This window comes from Mytilus galloprovincialis, chromosome 8 (genome assembly GCF_965363235.1).
Source record: "Mytilus galloprovincialis chromosome 8, xbMytGall1.hap1.1, whole genome shotgun sequence".
In the NCBI taxonomy this organism is placed as follows: Eukaryota; Metazoa; Mollusca; class Bivalvia; order Mytilida; family Mytilidae; genus Mytilus; species Mytilus galloprovincialis.
The window spans coordinates 76,353,546-76,373,504 of NC_134845.1; the positions used below are offsets into that span (position 1 = coordinate 76,353,546).

The 19,959-nt window shown below is 34.4% G+C and overlaps 1 protein-coding gene across 4 annotated transcripts; it reads right to left on the reverse strand.

The window, feature by feature from the left end:
- Window positions 1-330: 330 nt before the first annotated feature.
- Window positions 331-19,176, reverse strand: LOC143042597 (uncharacterized). 4 transcript variants are annotated; one of them, XM_076214995.1, is made up of 10 exons: window positions 19,137-19,165; window positions 17,011-17,090; window positions 15,385-15,706; window positions 13,773-14,104; window positions 12,735-12,964; window positions 12,017-12,055; window positions 10,610-10,854; window positions 6,102-6,433; window positions 2,969-3,186; window positions 331-504 (listed from the first exon to the last, which is right to left on the reverse strand). In XM_076214995.1, exons 3-10 carry the CDS (start codon window positions 15,702-15,704, stop codon window positions 349-351), a joined length of 1,872 nt encoding a protein of 623 aa, XP_076071110.1. In that variant the 5' UTR covers window positions 15,705-15,706; window positions 17,011-17,090; window positions 19,137-19,165; the 3' UTR covers window positions 331-348. The 4 variants fall into 4 exon arrangements, with proteins under 4 accessions (XP_076071110.1, XP_076071109.1, XP_076071111.1 ...); XM_076214994.1 differs by lacking the exon at window positions 19,137-19,165 and adding an exon at window positions 19,009-19,109; XM_076214996.1 differs by lacking the exon at window positions 17,011-17,090 and having other exon boundaries at window positions 19,137-19,176.
- Between the last annotated feature and the right edge of the window lie 783 nt (window positions 19,177-19,959).

The following is a 19,959-nucleotide window of genomic DNA, read 5'->3' on the forward strand; positions in this document are numbered from 1 at the left end:
TACAACGATCAGTTTGATTGCTGAGACTACATTTTGAGTTTGGTTGGTAGATTTTATATTTCTGGTGCTCTTTTACTATGGTCATTTCTGTTACAACGTGAGATAATGAGATTTTTGTTATCTTATAATGATTATATTTAATTGTTTTGCTAGGTTGCAATGGTCAGTCAGTTTGGTTGTTGGCTGACAATGGTTAGTTTGATTGTTAGATTATAATAATTACATGTAGTTTTAGTACTGTGTAACGTTGATTACCACAATAGTAGTAATTAGTTTACGTGACGGTGAAAATTTCGAAAACAAAATATGAAAAAGAGGCAATAACGCGTGAAGTATGTGATCCTTATTTTACTTCATCTTGAATTCCAAACTTGCCATGAAAACAAACATGATTAATAATCCAAACAGTATAAATAAACATGTTTTAAACCAGTCCTGCTTCCAAAAAGGTTCCGATTCATCAGGGTCATATATGACAGAGTCCATAGGCTCAGGTGTCAATACCTGAAACATAAATATATTTTGATATTCTAGTATTTAAATATCATTAAAAAGATATACCTTTAGTATAATTCAAAGTTTGTATGTGTGTGGTTATAACGATATAGCTTCTTTAACATTTAACACAATGTGTGGTCAACTTTTTATTGATTCACACACGGGTAGAATCGGAAAGTTGAGAAAACCTAGTGAAATTTGACAAATACTATAAAAATACTCAAAATATCAGACAACCACATTTCATACACCAGTAAAATTATTAAGTATAAAGAGTAAATGGTACGTGTGGTGGTTAATGAGACGTCTATCAACTAGATGGCAACATATGTGAATTAAAGCAACTTTATATAAGCCCTCAAAACGAGCTCGTTAGTAAATAGCTAGCAAAGGTTAGCAAACATCGTATGGTAGGCTATCAATGAATCCGGCCTGGACATATGTTTGTCAGTGCTCAACCTTTGCCGTAACCTGGAACTGTGGTAATACAACATAACGTATGAACAAACTATAAAACACTATTGTAAATGACTTGACTCACCAGATCGGTACGATACACAAACAACTAGCAAAAAAGACAGAACACACAAAGCACCGATCTAAGATTACTCAAAGCTTCTCATAGCTGTGTTAAAATAAAATATGGAGAGAAAGAGTATAATAGCGAACTCTAATGTAAATTCAAAAAGGGAAAGTCCGCAAAAACTGGAAATATCAAACGTAATCGACCAACTGAAAGAGTGGAAACAATTGTCATGTTCTTTACTTGATACAGGCATTTCCCGAAGAAAATATTGGGTTAATCCGGGTTTTCTAGCTCGCTGAACCTTGTATGAATAGTTCCGTTGTAGTGACAAAATTATAATAGTAAATTAAATCGACAAAATGGGTGAGTTTGAAATGATTTGTATCCAGCAGCCAAAACTATATAAACACACACCACAGACATGCAGCACAACTGACTGAAAAATTAAAACAAACATTCAAATAAATCTAATAAAGAAAGTGTTGTTGTAGAAATTTAATTTGACAGAGATTCCAAGAAAAAAAAGTTTTATAAGTTAATAGCATATACTGTATATATTATTAACACTTTAAACTTTTTCGATAAAGTACAAATTAAGTAAAATATAAATACAAAGGTAAATGTTAGTTGAGTTGTTTGGTGTTTCGTGCCGATCTTATGTGTCAAGCAACATCCCACAATTTTCTACAGTTTGTTTTTAAATTGTGGTGTTACACCCCTGTAGCAGGTACATGTAAGAGGGCCTATAGCTAGCTCATCAACATATGTAACCCCTCCATATCAATACGTGCCTGTCAGTAGACTTCTATTGAGTGGCTGTCTTTGGTTTCTGTATCTCACATTTGTTTTTCGATTATTGTTTTGTCATTGATCAGTCTGTTGGTTCATTTGTTTCAATTGATTCAAATGTTGCTATGTCGGACTTAACGGTATAATTTTCGTATTGTTAAAGACCGTACGGTGACCTATGTGATACTTAAATCCGATTGATTTAGACTCTCTTGTAAAGTTGTCTTATTTGTTGTTATACAGCAGCAGTTTACGTGACTCGGTATTTATGAATCCCGCAGTCAGATTATTTACTATAATTCACTGATTCGTACCACATCGTACCAACATTATTTGTTATCTAAACCAACTGTAAAATTACCTTTATCTATATTATTTTCAACTAAATAAGCCTGCATACGGCGTTAATATTTCCAAATTGATACGATATTCCTGGGCTTGTATTCCCTATCATGCTTTTCTTGATCGAAGGTTGCTGCTCAAGAGGAAGCTATTAAACCAAGAATTTCAAGTGTTGGAGTTGAAATCATCACTTGAAAAATGGTACGGACGCCACATCAGATTTGGTTGACCATTATAAAAGATCTGTCAGACAGATGACAACTGATATGTTCGAACTGTCGTAAATAAAATTCCGTACCCTTTTCCCCAAATTGACCTACCGAATTATACTAATCACTTGGTTTGTCTGTTTGTCTATTGGTTATTTGAACCTTGGCATTACCAGTTTATTTTCGACTTTTGAGTTTGAATGTGCCTTTGATAATTTTTGACTTTCTTTTGTATATAGCAAACATTTCCGGGAAATTGCAACAACAAGGTCGATTGTAATTTAAGCTAGTGACGGCTTTGTATCTTCTCTTAGAACATCGTATATGAAGTTTGCAACACGACGGGTCCCACATGTGGATCAGGATCTGCTTACCCTTCCAGTTCACCTGAGATCAACCCCAATTTTGTTGGGGTTCGTGTTGCTTAGTCTTTAGTTTTCTATGTTGTGTCTTGTATACTTATAATTGTCTGTTTGTCTTTTTCTTTTTTAGTCATTGCATTGTCAGTTTATTTTCGATCTGTGAGTTGGACTGTCCCTCTGGTATCTTTCGCCCCTCTTTTTCTAAACATGTATGTTCTGCTATTTTAAAATCAAATTATTACCCCTTGCATAAATCTTAGAACTGGAATATCCAATAAGGGTATTGTTGTTTTTGTGTACTTCAGCGAAGGGACAACATCCGGACAGTAATTCCTTATTCTAGCAAATCGTGTTTCTGGAATTCCTAAATTAATCAAGAATGTTCTCTCTTTTTCCACAACTCTTGGATCATCGGAAGTGTATTTATCTGTCTGTGTAAATACTCCATAGATGGTAATTTCTATAGAATGAAAAAAAGATGATGCATAAAGTTTCATTAAAATGGATAGATACCTTTTCTAAAAGATGCACATTCAGAGAGGCAAATAAGAAAATCATTGTACGGCATTATTTTCAATAATTTACACTTTGTAATGTTAGGTTAGGCTGTCAGGATATAAATGAATTGATTTTTCGCAAGCGTAAGGAGGATTCATACAACACATGAATTATCAAGTTGTAACTTTCGGTTTCTGTTCAAGAGATTGCCAATGGTCTTTCTGTATTTGACCTGTGTTGAAAGTAACGATCTGCATGTTTAAGGGTTAGACCTGGAGTATGAGAGACAACTCTTATAATAAAGGTATTGTGAGTCATTTGTGCGTTTTAAAAGAGCAGGAATTGAGCCAGTGATCAATTTTGCAATCAATTATTAGGTCTTACCACTTTTCCGTGGATAGACCAATTGGATTTGTTCTGATTATTTTTTTTTTCTTCTGTCTAATTTTTTTCTTGCACTGTATTTTGTTTCAAAAGATGTCGCTTATTTTTTTTTTTTGTATATAATATTATACAGTCTATACGCTTTTGAAACTGACCCTGTTTAACCGAACACTTTTCTGTGTAGGAGTTATTTCCCGGAACACTGTTTTTCTTGTTATGAGATCTCCTTCGCAACCGTAAATGGAAGCAACAAATTTATTTTTCCAAAATGCTTATTATATCCTCAGGATATTACGTTTTATTTTGACCGAAGCTATTCGGAGACTCCATATGAGAGTTATTCACCCTTATGCATTTGATGTAAGTGATATGCATTTCTAACTGGTAAACCTTAAGTGATAGAGACCTAGGGTCTTTTGATGTGATGTCCTTGGTAAAAAAAAAAAATTAGGTCAAGATCAGAGGTCAAGGTCATATTCTAAATTTAGATTCTGGCTTATTTTCACTTCTTTTAAAACATCGTATAAGAAACCGACAAAATAACCGACGAATCAGTGTCAAGTAAACTATCAAATAATACCGGAAGTGAAAATTTTCAAACCGGAAGTAACAAATTATCTAGCTTATTTAAAAGTAAATGTCTAGAAACCATATTTGTTTTTAAATCAGCGTATAATAAGCTATCATTTGATGTTAGGAATGATATTTTAAACGGATTTTTTATATTTATAATATCAAAAAAGATCTTTTCGGGTGGAAAGACTTTCAATTGTTCTCTGAATAATTGGTTTTTATTATTGTTTAGATTTGGTTATGAGAATGGTGCAGGAGCATTTAAGAAAACTGTACTTTAAATCAATGACTTACATTATTTATATAAAGATTCAAAAATCAAACGCCGAAAAGATAAAAAATTGACACTCATACATGAAATACATGAAAATGTACAAGGGAAATTTTGGAACGACTCTTTATTCTTGAAATCTTAGAAGGTTGCCAAAAATTGAAATGAACAAATATGTATTGAATGACAAATGTATTAGGTTTCACTGCTAAGTTATTGGTTGATAGGCTGTACTCTACTGAATGTCTTCGGGTTTCAAATTTTAACAGCAATATTTTAGAAGATATGATCTGAACATCAATCCTAGTACAAGCCAATGCCAACAGATAATATACACTAGCAAAAAGATACCTCATGTAATTAGATAGTGATAGACGACTGTCAAAATATTGAACTCACGTTTTGCTGATATAAGCATTTTAAAGTGGGGAGGGGGGCAACATAACGTATAACAATGTTAATATGTAGTCCTACGGGTAACAGTTCCTTACTAAATTTAGCTGCTTTTGACTACAGTTATTATTAGGACCATACAATTTTCAAGTACGCATAAAATAAAATGCAAGGAGAAACTGTAGAAGGTTTAATAAGAGAAAAAAATCCTATTCCTTTGGTCTGATAGCAAAATTGTGAATGTGAGTTGTGATTTTCAAGAGTTGTAAACAATAATTATGTCACGTCTTAAACGAGATATTTTTTTTCTTGAAACGTTAGAAAAACATGTGGTTTCTGAGCTTCAGTGCTTTTTTTATAGCGGGTATGTTCCAATTGGCGAAATAACAATCCAGTCCCCTTTTCCCCGAATAAAACTTATAGCTGGGTTTGTACCAACATGAGTAACAAGGTGGGTGCCACATATGGAGCAGGATCTGATTACCTTTCTGGAGCACCTGTAGAGATAACACCTATATTTGGTGGGGTTCGTGTTGCTCAGTCTTTAGTTTTCTATGTTGTGTTTTGTGTACTTTTGTTTGTCTATTGTTTTTTTTTCCTTTTAAGCAATGGCACAGTCGGTTTATTTTCGAATTATTAATGTCCATTTGGTATCTTTCGACTCTCTTTTATAAACATACATACAAAGTCGTTTCTTTATTTACGCAAAACAAGGTAATTGTCTTTGAAATTTTCGGAAAGTCGACTTTAAAACTAGTATATGAACGCCGATACCCTACACTGACTACAATCAGGAAGCTTAAACAAGTCTAAGTAATCAGACTAAATACTGAGTTGAATTTGATAAAACCCTTGTATTGGTATTGAAAACCAACTTATTACACGAAACATTGCAAAATGATAACTTTCCTTTACAAATCGTGTTGTTGGTTCCTTTTTATTGTCTTAATTGTATCTTCTGCTTCTGCTTTGTATCTTCTGTTTCTAAAAATGGGACACAGATGATGCCCCCCCCCCCCCTTGCATATTATATAAAGGGACGGTAAATATGACGCTACCCAAATTTGTACTAGATCTGTATTTTGTGGTAATAATCATTGTGTATAAGTTTCATAACATTTGGTTGAGGCAAACTAAAGTTACAGAACGGAAACCAACTTTGGGACGTACGTACGTACGGACGTACGTACAGACGTACAAGGGTAACACTTAATGCCCCCTCCTCTAATGCGGGTGCATAAACAATTACAATTTACCTCGATTTCTGCTCGCGACGTCAATAATGATTTCGAACAGGTCTTTTGGTAAACTTGCATCAGGGTTAGCTGAACACACAACTATTAATCTGTTTACTCTCTCCATTTTCTTTCTGGTTCCTAAATATTTTTTTCTCAATGCTTGTATGTCATATCTTCTATAATACGAATCAATGTCAGAAAATTTCTCGCCGTTCTCCATTTTACCACTGAGAACTATGTTAAGCAATTCCGTTTTCAAAAGTGAGTCTTCATCTTCGAAACCCTTCATGTCTAAAAATGTTGGCATCAAATAAGCATCCTGGGTTCCGTAGTAGTCCTCTTTTAAGAACCTATATGAACATTTCTATCAGTTACTATGCAATTGAATTTTATTTTGAAATCACAGTATTCTTAATGGTGTATGTTAAAAACAGTACACAAAAATGACATTCTCAATAATAAAACCATACATGACATGTAACTGTGAGCTTTCCATTTCTATGTATCAACATTTCAGCAGCACCTGCATATAGAGTATATACATGTATCTACCACTTGGTAAAAACTCCAGAGGTTGCATTTCAAATCATTTTTTCCCTGATACAGGGTTGCTGTTTACAATAGTTATCTAAGGCACCAGACGTATAAGACTCATCAGTTTCAAAATAGGGAGTAAGCATAACAAGTATGAAGGTAAAGAGCATTGAGGACCCGTGTGCAAGAAAGTTTTTAAACCAAGGGTTCCATGTAGTGAATAAACTCATCATAGATACTAGGACTAAATATTGTATTTACGCCAGACGCGCGTTTCGTCTACAAAAGACTCATCAGTGAAAAAGGCCAAATAAAGTACGAAAGGTGAAGAGCATTGAGCACCAAAATTCCTATGAGTTTTGCCAAATACAGCTATTACCCCAGTCCCACTAGGCCACGATCGCACTACGATCTGTGAAAAAAATGCAAATTTTGATGATCGTGGTACGATCGTGTAGGTCTCAGTTAGGTCGTACCACGGTCGTGGTGAGGTTTTCAAGATCGTGAAGAGCGTGGCCAACTTTGAACATATTCAAAACAATCGTGGTGCGGTCGTGGCGAAATTAGGTCGTAGTAGAAGCGTAGTGAGAGTGCACTAAGATCGTAGTAAGATCGCAAAGGTCGCTGTACAATCGTAGCGAGAGCGTGATTCTATTCGGAGAGATTGCGCTACGATCTCTCAGCGACGTTATCACGACCTTACTACGACCATCACGTTTACACCACGACCCAATTACGCTTCCACTACGACTTTACCACGCTGTTCACGGCCATAGTACGATTCTAGCACGCCCTTGCCGTTCTCATCACGCTCTTCTCACGACCTTACTACGTTCACACTACGACCATCATTTTTAATATCATTTTCACATAAAATATATCAAAAAACTCCTTAGATTTTTTTTGTCTGAATGTATTTATCCATTTGTCCTAACGGCTCAACCATGCTTCTCGTTTTTATATAGATTAGACCGTTGGTTTTTCCCGTTTAAATGGTTTAGCATTAGTATTTTTGTGGGCCCTTTATAGCGTGCTGTTCGGTGTGAGCCAAGGCTCCGTATTGAAGGCCGTACCTTGGCCTATAATGGTTTACTTTTATAGATTTTTACGTTGATGGAGAGTTGTCTCATTGGCACTCATACCACATCTTCCTATATATATTGACACATCTGTGTCATCTCTGCTATCGTTCACTAAAATATCGTCATTTGAGCTTTATGGACCAGCAATAGGTTGTAATTTAGGTTTGATTGGTCGTTCTGACATCTCTTGATGACAAGTATTATACTACTTATATGTATAATATCAGTGTAATTGAAGTCTGGAGCTGGCATGTCAGTTAACTGCTAGTAGTCTGTTGTTATTTATGTATTATTATCATTTTGGTTTTTTTTCTTTAGTCACATTTTCTGACATTATAGACTCGGACTTCTCTTGAACTGAATTGTAATGTGCGTATTGTTATGCGTTTACTTTTCTTCATTGGCTAGAGGTATAGGGGGAGGGTTGAGATCTCACAAACATGTTTAACCCCACTATTTTTGCGTCTGTCCCAAGTCAGGAGCCTCTGGCCTTTGTTAGTCTTGTACTATTTTTAATTTTAGTTTCTTGTGTACTATTTGGAGTTTAGTATGGCGTTCATACTTTGCTCCCTCTGCCTCTACATCAACCCCTACCACCACGCCCAAGTGTTCTAGTAGATTTTGGTGGCATGACTGTATTGTTTCCGAGAAATCTCCGTTTTAATCAGAAATAGAAGGAACGGAACTATATTGATATGAAACACGATATTGACGGTATTGCTGAGAACGTACAATGTAGTAAGATCGCGGTATGAACGTAGTATAATCGTGGTAAGAACGTGCTGTAATCGCAGTAAAATCGTGTTGCAATGGGATAACTCGTGGTATGGTCGTAGTGAGAACGTGAAGAGCGTAGAAGGATCTTTATAAGCGTAGTGAGGTCGCAGAATAAGCGCGGTGAGAACGTGGTTTAATCGTAGCGGGATCGTTGTAGAGGCGTAATTAGGACGTAGTACATCGTGAAAGCAACGAAAATTAACATTTTCATGCCGCTCATTCCGCGACCACACCACGATCTAAATTTATTTTAGATTGTGGTGAGTGTGGTGCGATCGTGGTCTAGTGGGACTGGGGCTTAAGGTAATATATTCCTGAGGTAGAAAAGCCTTAGTATTCCAAAAAGGGTTTGTTAATTTGGAGGTTTATCAAAAACAATTTAAACTGTGTTATTCATTGTGAAATTTTACACAATGGCTTTTATAATGATCAAAGATAACTGAAGTGAGTCATAAAACACTTATTGAATGCAATTGGCAAACAGCAGATACCAAATATTTTTTGGGTCTACGAAAAAAATACACCTTTAGGCATTTGCAATAATAGCACAGTATTAAAAAACAGAAAAAAGTGCATATTTCATACAACCTTAATAACGATTAACAGCAGCGATTGGTAATAAAATTATTTAGAGAAAGATGTATCAAAACAATGAGAAACTTTTTATCGCATACATATTTAGAAAGTACTGATGATACCAATTGTATAATTTATTATGCACAATTCGATGAAGATTGTAGCAAACCACAAGTTTTAAAATGTATTCATATATGAACATATATCCTAGTGTGTCTTTCTATATTGTGATGTTACACTATTGTTTCACATAAGGGTGAAGGTTTGGTACCATAAAAACGTTTAAACCCGCTGCAATTGTTTGTACCTGTACTAAGTCAGGAATCTGATGTTCAGTAGTTGTCGTTTGTTGATGTGGTTCATAAGTATTTCTCATTTATCGTTTTTGTATATAGATGAGACCGTTAGATTTCCCCTTTGAATGGTTTTACACTAGTAATTTTTGGGGCTCTTTATAGCTTGCTGTTCGGTGGGAGCCAAGTCTCCGTGTTGAAGACCTTACTCTGACCTATAATGGTTTACTTTTATAAATGTTGACTTGGATGGAGAGTTGTCTTATTGGCACTCATACAACATCTTCTTATATCTAAGAACGCAGATTTTGCCAAACACTTTTGAAAAAGCAACAAATATCAATATATGGTTATATATTTTAAACATTAACCTTTTATGCAGCCTTGTATTTTAGATGGTTGAACCATTGTTTTTTACCAAATTGCATAAGGTGCATTTCTCATTTTAAACCTCCATGCAAACATGGTATGGTGCCGTGGTGCGACAATGTATCGTCTTATTGGCATAAAAATACTTGCATTTTGCATTTGCTCAAGAATCATGCACGCACCAGTCGTGCAGAATTAAAATATCACCGAGTATCTATATTATTTGAAACGCTTTGAACACATTAACACATTAAAACTAAAGATTTTATGTTGACACATTTAAGGCAGTTTAAAGAATGCGTGTTTTTCCAGCTCGCCGATTATATTCCGTATTACATTGTAAATAGTGTTTTTTTAATTTCAATTTTGCAGAAAAGTGTTGCAATCAATTATTATAATTGTTTAATAATAACAATGTTTCCTTTATTAATAAGATTTTGAAATACTTAGAAATATGATAGGCTTGCTTTTAAATTTGATTTAAGGTTGCAAGTCAGGAGCCTCAGGCCTTTGTTAGTCTTGTATTATTTTAATTTTAGTTTCTTGTGTACAATTTGGAAATAAGTATGGCGTTCATTATCACTGAACTAGTATATATTTGTTTAGAGGCCAGCTGAAGGACGCCTCCGGGTGCGGGAATTTCTCGCTACATTTAAGACCTGTTGGTGACCTTCTGCTGTTGTTTTTTTCTATGGTCGGGTTGTTGTCTCTTTGGCACATTCCCCATTTCCATTCTCAATTTTATGATACACTTGAGAAAACAAGGATGGTAATGTGGACAAAAAAAATATTGATATTGCAGATATGCATATATAAACAAAACAAACTGAAATAAACGGTAAAAATGTCAAAAATAGCAGTCAACAGTAAATGGGTAATCATATCGTATTCTAACCGTTTAAGACTTTGAGTAATATGTTTCCCTGTTTCACCAGTATCAGCACATTTTGCGTGTTCGATCCATCGTTTATTGCCCAATGCAGCAAAAACAGTATTGAGAAAAGACGACTTTCCTCCTCCAGGTAATCCAATCACGGCAATTGTTAGCGGTTTTTTACCCTGGCCGCTTTTACCAACTAGACTCTTACAGTTTGCAAGTAATCTTTCCTTTACTTTTTTAATTTTCTTGGTGTCTATAACCTGCTTAGATATAGTGAAGGACAATCAATAGCTTTTTAATACCATACACGGATTACAATGCTTATCTTAGATAAAAGAACATTTAGAGATTATAGTTCTAATGAACTACGACAATAAAGGACTTTTTGAATGTTTCATTGTTATGCGTTTACTTTTCTACATTGGCTAGAGGTATAGGGGAAGGGTTGAGATCTCATAAACATGTTTAACCCCGACGCAATTTTGCGCCTGTCCCAAGTCAGGAGCCTCTAGCCTTTGTTAGTCTTGTATGATTTTTAATTTTAGTTTCTTGTGTATAATTCGGAGTTTAGTATGACGTCCATGATCACTGTACTAGTATACATATTTTTAGGGGCCAGCTGAAGGACACCTACGGGTGTGGGAATTCTTGCTACATTGAAGACCCATTGGTGGCTTTCGGCTGTTGTCTGCTCTATGGTTGGGTTGTTGTCGCTTTGACACATTCCCCATTTCCTTTCTCAATTTTATTCATATCTCTAAAAAAAAAACTCCATATTTTATCGATGTTGACTTATTGACAACCGACGAAAGACAGAAACATTCTGGTAAAAACAAACATCTAGCAACTCCAAAAGAAGCGAGACCAGATGCGTCGAGTAGGCAAGCGTTTCTCTCAGTCAAAATGTTACATTCGGCATAAGGACACAATCAGTAAAATTAAAATCAGACGACTGTATTGGTATCTAAGGAGTGCAAGGGACAATGCAATATCGCATCGGTCAACTAGTATCAGTTGAAAAAGGCTTAACTCATCAGATGGATACAAATACAATACTACACATAGTGGACGTGACCGGGTACTTCCCATCTCAACAACAAAAAGACACTTAGTACAGATCTGAGAGTACTCGCAGTTACTGAAAGCTGGTTCAAAACCACTAAGTCTTTTTCATATTGGTTTTAAAAACGGGTCGTCAAGTAGTGATGCCAAACTAATTCTACTGAATTTCATTCCACCTAAAACAACAAATATGTTGTCGGTCAAAATGCGTTTTGATTATCTTCGGTGGGTTTCTTTTGGGGATCAGTGTGGTTCGTCACAAAGTAAGGTTGTTCTTTTCATGTGATCTTAAGCTTCCTATTAATCAAACAATATTTAGCAACTGGAACATCAATGAAGTTTCCTATTTTATTTCCTTACCGTTTTCCTTAATCGGTCTTCACACGTGGGAATAAGAACCTGAAAAATATTTTTTTGTGTGTGTCGGATCAATATACACTAATCACAAAGATGCAATAGGGTAATGGTAAAGATGTTTACATGTATAATGAATCTATCATTTTCCCTGTAAGGCAATCAAAACTGAATTTTTCGGCCTATGTATGCTTTATCTCAATGGTTTGTCCATTTTGATTATAATGCATGTAGAATATTCACAGAGATAGAGTTCCGTTTCAGCGGCAGACATTTGTCAGGCTGTTGGACGGCTTTTTTAAATAAAAGAAACCGGGGACGAGTGTAACTTGATTCATGGCAAGAATATTTTGTTCTGCTTGAACATTTTTGAATACCGTCTAACCTTTCTTTTTACAGTATACGATTCGATGATTACTGCTATGTTTACGTTTGAGCATAAAAATATTGATACAAACTTAAGGTATTGTGCAATGTTTTAATTCATTCGTTCTAATTGTTTCTGTGATGTAATGTCTTTTTTGTTGTGTTCATTTTAGTTCATTCTTTGTTATTTATTTCACTTCTAACTTGGTTTTTGCTTTTGAACATTTAGATAATTTTATTACCTGCATTGGTTAATACAGGGAATACATCTTGTTTTCAACATTTAGAGATAAACCCCGCAATAGGAATTATCAGGGCGCGTATTAACTGGAAATTCTAATTTTTTTTTAATAATCACCTGTTTCAGGAACCGGAGAACTGGTACGTCGAATTGTGGAATAGTTGTATTCATATATTTAAGGGACGGATCAGACTCATCACAATAGTTTGTAATATATGCAAACCGATGTTTTGGAAGTCCAAGAATCTGACAAAATGTGGTTACTTTCTTTGACACTTTACATGCTTTATCGTTATATATTGGTTTATGTTTATCTCTTCCTGTCAAAACTCCATAAACGGGAATATCTATAAAAATAAGGCACAATAAGGAATAGTTAATCATTAGCTAAGAGAAAACTTGCAAAAACTGTCATACAATATATATTTTTTATACATTGCAAAAATCGTTATTCATTGATTATATATAACTTCGTAAATGGCATTTAAATACGGATTTTGCGTTGAAATAATCTAAAATTAAGGCATGTATCTTTTTTTGCTTATAGCTCTTAATTTTTAAATAAGCTTTGGATTTTCAAATATTTTAGACTCGAACATCACTTAAGAGACATTGATTGTCGAAAAACGCATCTGTTGTAGAAACATTGGTGCCGTTAATGTTAATACAAGGAAACATTAACAACTTTTTTTCTAAATCTGGATGACAGATAGGTATACATTTCGTTTTAGGACCCATTAATAATGTCATATACTTGGCCAAACAGATGTGTGACTTCGTGTGAATTGAAGACATCAAGAGTGAAAAAACAACTGCTACAAAATTTGTAAACAAGTAGGTCTAACATAAATCGTGGTCATATAAAACTATATTTGTTTTGATTGATCTGACTGTTTCTTTTATTAAAGTTATCAGTATTTGGAACCCCCCTTTTTTGGACGATAAATGCATTTGAATGGGAGCATATAGTTGGACCCCCCCCCCTTTACTCTGGGTTGGACCCCCCCCCCCTTTAAAATGGCTGGATCCTCCCCTGCATCAGAAATGTCAGTGAACAATATAACTTAACATATGCTGATTTTTAGATATTCTTGTGCTATAAATGTCACGAAAAAAATAGTTCGTGCCTCAAACATTAATTATTCGGAAACATACCTCTGTTTTTTCTTGAAGCTTCCACTATGCAAGACAATAAATCAGATGGTAAAGCTGAAACAGGATCAAGTGTGCAAACAACAATGATTCGATCGACCGGTAGATGATTGACCTCTTTGTTATAATGATTTACACTTGAAGACATGTGTTTGGCTCCCTGTACGAAATCCGACAGTTTCTGCTGCTCTTTAATTCTACCAGAAAATACCATCTCTAACAGATCCAGAACAGTTTTAGAATTTTCATCAGAAAAACCAGTCATGTCCAAAAACGTTGGTAACAGAACACCGTCATCTTTGGGGCCTCCTCTGTAATAGTCCTTTTTAGTGTAGCTGCTCAAGTTGAATAGGAAATATTGTAATACATCTTAATTCATTTTATCGTTCTTGAACGTTTTATAAATAATTTCCAGTATGTCTAAAAGTTGTTATTTATATTTGTCGTTTTAGAATTGATGTGTTGTATTCATGATTTAAAATACCTAAATTAAAATATAATGAAATGACCATACCTATTATCTCGTTTAATTTTCAGTATGAACGAACGCAAATGACTTTCCTAAGAAATGAAATTTATTTCCTTTCAATACTAGTATTTATTTCAATTTCAAAATATGTGAACGGATGCATGTATTCTACAAACTTTCTACTTTCTTGAAGAGTTTCTTTTTTCTTTCAAATGTCAGCTCTAAACCGCATTTATACAAGGACGCATTATTTAGATATAGCTTGAGACAACCAACTACAATGAAGGTTCAGTTTCTTAATTGTACATGTTCATTACTTTTTCAATTCATCTGTTCTGAGACTTCTACTTTTCATCTTCGTAGCAAAACAAAAAGAAAAACATAGAAGAACATACGTGTTGCTCTAAAAATTACACAAAGCTCTTTATGATCGATTGCAGAGGCGGATTTAGGGGGGGCGGGGGGGGGGGCCCGCCCCCCCCCTTTTTAGGAAAAAATTTGGTTGCTTATATAGGGAATCATTGAAGCGTGACTGGAGCGGGCCCCCTCTTAGGTCAGTCAGTGGGCCCCCACTTATGAAAATTGCTGGATCCGCCACTGGATTGGTATTATGAACGGTAGGCAAGACAATGATTATAATATTGACAAATAGCGGGAAAAAGACCTTCTGATAAATTTATACATGATGTACTATGATATAATATCGATATTTGCATTTTCGACTAAATTTCAGGTAGATCGGTTTCTGATTTTGCAGTAGTGTAAATACCCTTTTACTAAAACGTCTAGTAAGACTAACGCTAGATTCAATTAATTATTCATACATGTACATAAATACTAATTGCTGCATCGGAATTAAACTAACGCTTGAGAATATTTTTTTTATATATTTGTATCCTTGTTATAAAAACAAGGAAACGGTCTGTACAATTGACAAAAAAATAAACGACGAAAAGATAAACAACAATTTAAAACACTAAATCGAAAATTAGTAATTGAGTAATATGTACCCCCGAAATATACCGCGAATTAACATTGGTGATTTTGGAAGGTAAACACTTGCGTATATATAACAATATAGTTAGATCGGCATTGGCCACTATGTTTTATTGGAATTTAGTCTACTAAGAAATTGACTTCACTAACCTTTTGAAACGTTCCGTGTAGTGTAATTGACAACCTCGTATTTTATAAAATCCGATAGGTGCAATTTGCCGCCAACTGTCAGTATTGAAACTAGCAAAAACTGTGTTGAGAAACGACGACTTTCCACAACCTGGAGGTCCAATCACGGCAATATTCAGAGGTAATCTTCCTGAGCTGTCATTTCCTACATGTTGCTGGCACTCATATATAATATCTAATTTCTTTGAATACTCAGGATCATCTTGTTGGTTATCATATATATGAAACACTTCGGTGTGCTTGTCTTGCACATTAGCATTTTCCCATTTATCATCGTCCATTTCTATACGTTAGAAAATGAAAACATGACAATATCATAAAAATTTAAAGTTAAAGCCTCTTAATTCATCTTACAATAGAGCTGAACTGATGGCAAATTAATATTCAGAATATCAATATTGTATTTGACCGTTAAGATTAAATTTCGTACAGTTCTATGATATTTTGTTAAACTCAACACTGTAAAAAACAGTCCAGATATGTCTAAAAAATTGTTTTAATAGATTTAAGCACATCTCTAGTATATTTTACAGAAGGGTTAATGATACAACCAATTAAAGGATTAAAAACACACTTCAAGCAATCACAATTCTGTTGTTCCGGCCGACAAAGCAGATTACAATGTGGTATTGTTATGACGCAATTACTGAACTGAGGTTCCTGGGAATGGAATTGTAAATTATCCTACATTGAAGGCAGTACGCTCCACAGAGATTCAAATAGTAAAACAGTCCCCATCACGTCTCAAATTAACGCCTTATCTAAATACCTTTAATGTATTGCCTACTTTAACTGTGAAAAAAATGTCAAATATCGATTCATTTCAGCTGTTTGTAAGTGCTTTTCTTCTTGTGCTGTTAAATTTAAGAAACGTGTTATAATTTATGCGGTACATCATACGAAAGTTATGAAACTCATTATGTTTAGGATTGTAAAATCTCGTTCTATATTATAGATCAAATAATAGCTTTTGATTGTCCCTTCAATTTGGTAAAGTTTTTACCTCACGACACTCTTCAATACGAACACAGAAATGTTTTATTCAATAAAATGATCTTTTAACAATCTGACTGTTATTGCTATTTGCTACAATTCATTTAAAACCTTTTTATGTAATGTATAAGATGATTTTTGTTAATGTTCAGAATTTATTGTCCTCCAGAAAGTGATGAGATTAGCATATTATTCATAGTATCAATTTGTTTTATCATATTTCTAGGCTCACGACGATTTATAGCTTGGCATTTTGTATATACACGTCACAACTGTTGATGAACATTTGCTGTCATCTAGATATCTTGCTGTCTTGTTTTGTTTCTGTTGTTGGGCATGGTTTTAATTATTGACAAGAATATCCTACGGAATTCTTCTTCTTGTCTCCGTATGAGCCTCCTTTAAATAGGAGCACCACCATAGTTATGGCGTATAAAGGAGGACATTTGGAGCCTGTATCGGTACAGATTAATGTGAGCATTTGCATACCCAATTCCCCAGCCAGGCCGTGACGGGTCTTATTACCAGAAAGTTAACCTTCCCAAAACATAAATACAATGCAATCAAATAAAACATACGAACTCACACACTCACCTGATTCACAACACAGTGTCGACTTCAAAACTAAACGTTTCCTATTCACGACGTTTCGCGGACAAGTATTTCCCCATTCCCTATGTGGTAAGATTAAAGAGAATTCAATTATCTATAATTAGTTAGCGGGTGTGGATAAAATCTGAATTCTCAAATCAATAAAGAATAATAGAACCGCTTGAAATCTCAAACAATCGTCAATGCTCTTTAGCTCCATGCTGTATTTGGCCTTAGTCTTTTTTTTATTCGAGATCATTTAGGAGGCCTTTGTAGAAGAAACGCGAGTCTGGCTTACAAAATTTTAAATACTGGTATCTACGATGAGTTTAATAAGTAGGATTTGGCGACCGTGTTTTGATTGCCGATGGTTTAATTGATTCTTGGTCAGCTGAATTCCATTAAATGGTATATTTATAGCTGACTATGAGGTATGGGCTTTGCTCATTGTTGAAGGCCGTACGGGGACCTATAGTTGTTAATTTCTATGTCATTTTGGTCTCTTGTGGAGAGTTGTCTCATTGGTAATAATACCACATCTTCTTTTTTATATTAATCAACTCTCGTGCTCATATATTATGTATTATGGTAATAAAATGAAATTTGATGTGGGCTTTTTGGTATGTTTTAATGGATGTTTTGAATTTCGTATATCATATTGTCCCTCATCATGTCATTCATGATAATTTAGGTGTTAGAGTAGCCATATATTTGAGTTGAATACTTTAAAGTACAGTTCGGCGTTTTGCATTTGCGCCGATCTGCATTTCATTTACGCCGATTTTTTCTTTCATTTGCGCCGATTTATTTTTTACAGGTAAATTACAGGTGAATAGATACAAGGAGATGTTGTATGAGTGCCAATGAGACAACTCTCCATCAATGTCATGTTATTTTTCATTTATCATTATAGACCTCTTTCGTTAGCCAGTTGTACAAATGTTCTGAATTGTCAATCATAACATGTATATAACTGTTGTCCCCTGCTCACCACGTGGTGATGAAAGTAGGATTCCGAGCAGGATAAGTCAATTTAAAAGCACTATATTCACATACTTTAAAATCAAGAAGTAAAAATCTAAGATAAAAGCACTCTGTTTATATTAAAATGACGAATTAAAAATCTATTTACAGCATTCAAATCCATAAAAACGGAATACATTAAAATCATAAATCTGTTCTTGTCGAGTATTTATAGGCAACACATCTAATATATTCTTTTCTTGTGATTTCGTCTCTTCTATATTTGTCGTAATTGTCAATAACGAAGTCCATCTTTTCTTTGTCTGGCTTACGTACTAATGATGGCATTTCTAGAGTTTGCATTTTAACACACGTAGCTGCCTGGATTTCTTGATAACATCCATAAAAACATCTCTAGACTTTTTCCTTGATCGTACCCGTAGTTCTTTAGCCTCTGTCTTTCGGTCATTTGCAACAAGCATATGGTTATGTTCGTTCTGTGTTTTGACAATAGTCAGACCATCAAAATCCGTGGTGACTCTGGCTTTACACGATTTGATGGTACATCGATAAGATAATTAAAGATATGCTGTTATGTTTCAGGACACTGACCTTCCGATATGTATGGCCGTCGATGATTAAAAATTTGACTCCTTGGCTCATTTCAGTGTGCAATATGTCCATCGTGTTACAACGAAGTTCCAGAACAATATGAATCAAAATTAACTTAAACCTAAGTGAACAACGTTTATAACCAGATTTTATCAATATACCTTCAAGGTATAGTACATGTACAAGGATTAACTTGCCTGTAAGTCCAATGAGGAGCAAATATAAAATCGGCGCAAATGAAAAAAAGAAATCGGACAAACGAAAGAATGAGATTTTTTTTAAATCGGCGCAAATGTCATACGCTCGAACAGTTCTATCAAATTGTTTAATTATTTAATTTAATTCAGACGGATAAACAAGGTTTTTTTTCTATGTACATTTCACATTCCTAATCAAAAACGAAAGTAGCAAAATGTTATACCATACCTTATTTTATAAAATTGATTTCAACAACGAATTGTCCTCATTAGCTTCGTTTTTCTTTTGTGTGTTCCAGTTTAAAAATATGAATATCATTTCAAATATTGTATACAATGCACTATTTAAAAACTTACCTTTATAAACCTTTACAAAAATATCAATTACACCGTAGCAACAAGGAATACTATGTCGTTTAAACTTCAATCAATACTTTTATAAAGAGGAGGGCCATGAAGGGTTTATTTTTCTTAAACTGAAATTATTATCATTTAAAATGAACTTATCAAAGATAATGTTAAAGAATAGATGCATTGCAATCACTGAAGAAATTTATGAGGAATTTGTTGTAGATTTTCACGTGAGAGCGAAATTATACGTGTGTGTGGGGATCATACTTTTTAAACTGAAATCATTTTGATTTTAAAATTAACTTATCAAAGATAATATTAATGAATAGATGCATTATAATCGCTGCACAAATTTAGAGAGGATTCCAGGTGTAGAAAATGATTATCTTGTGAGAACAAAATTATACGCATTATATGTGTGTGGTTTTTTTTTTTTTGTGGGGGGGGGGGGGTAATTTACGTCTGTTTTACATCTAGAAAATGAAAAGGGGGTCGATTGAGAACACAAGTTTTCGACATAATGCTAGGGATTATTACAGTTACTGTATGATTAACTTTCTTTTTCTTCGTATCGTCATTCTAGCACCACCTTCGTACGGAGTATATATCACACAGTCGATATGATTTTCCAGAGTTGCGTTTTTACAATAATTATCTTGATAGAGGGTTCTAACAAGGATTTTATGGTGTCAAATAGAAAAAAATCAGTCATCAACGGACATCATCACGATTTGGCTTCTGTCAGACAGATTACTACGGATATGTTCCAATTGTCGTTACAACAACCGTGTCCTCTTCTCCTTCAATGTGCAATAACTTATGAGACTCA

Bases quoted from the DNA above. Each gene is read 5' to 3' on its own strand.
- LOC143042597 (XM_076214996.1), bottom strand. From the start codon at position 15,704: ATGGACGATGATAAATGGGAAAATGCTAATGTGCAAGACAAGCACACC. The intron at 14,105-15,384 runs GTTAGTGAAGTC...CAACTTGAGCAG, and splicing joins TACACGGAACGTTTCAAAAG to CTACACTAAAAAGGACTATT. The intron at 12,965-13,772 runs GTATGTTTCCGA...TTATTTTTATAG, and splicing joins AGCTTCAAGAAAAAACAGAG to ATATTCCCGTTTATGGAGTT.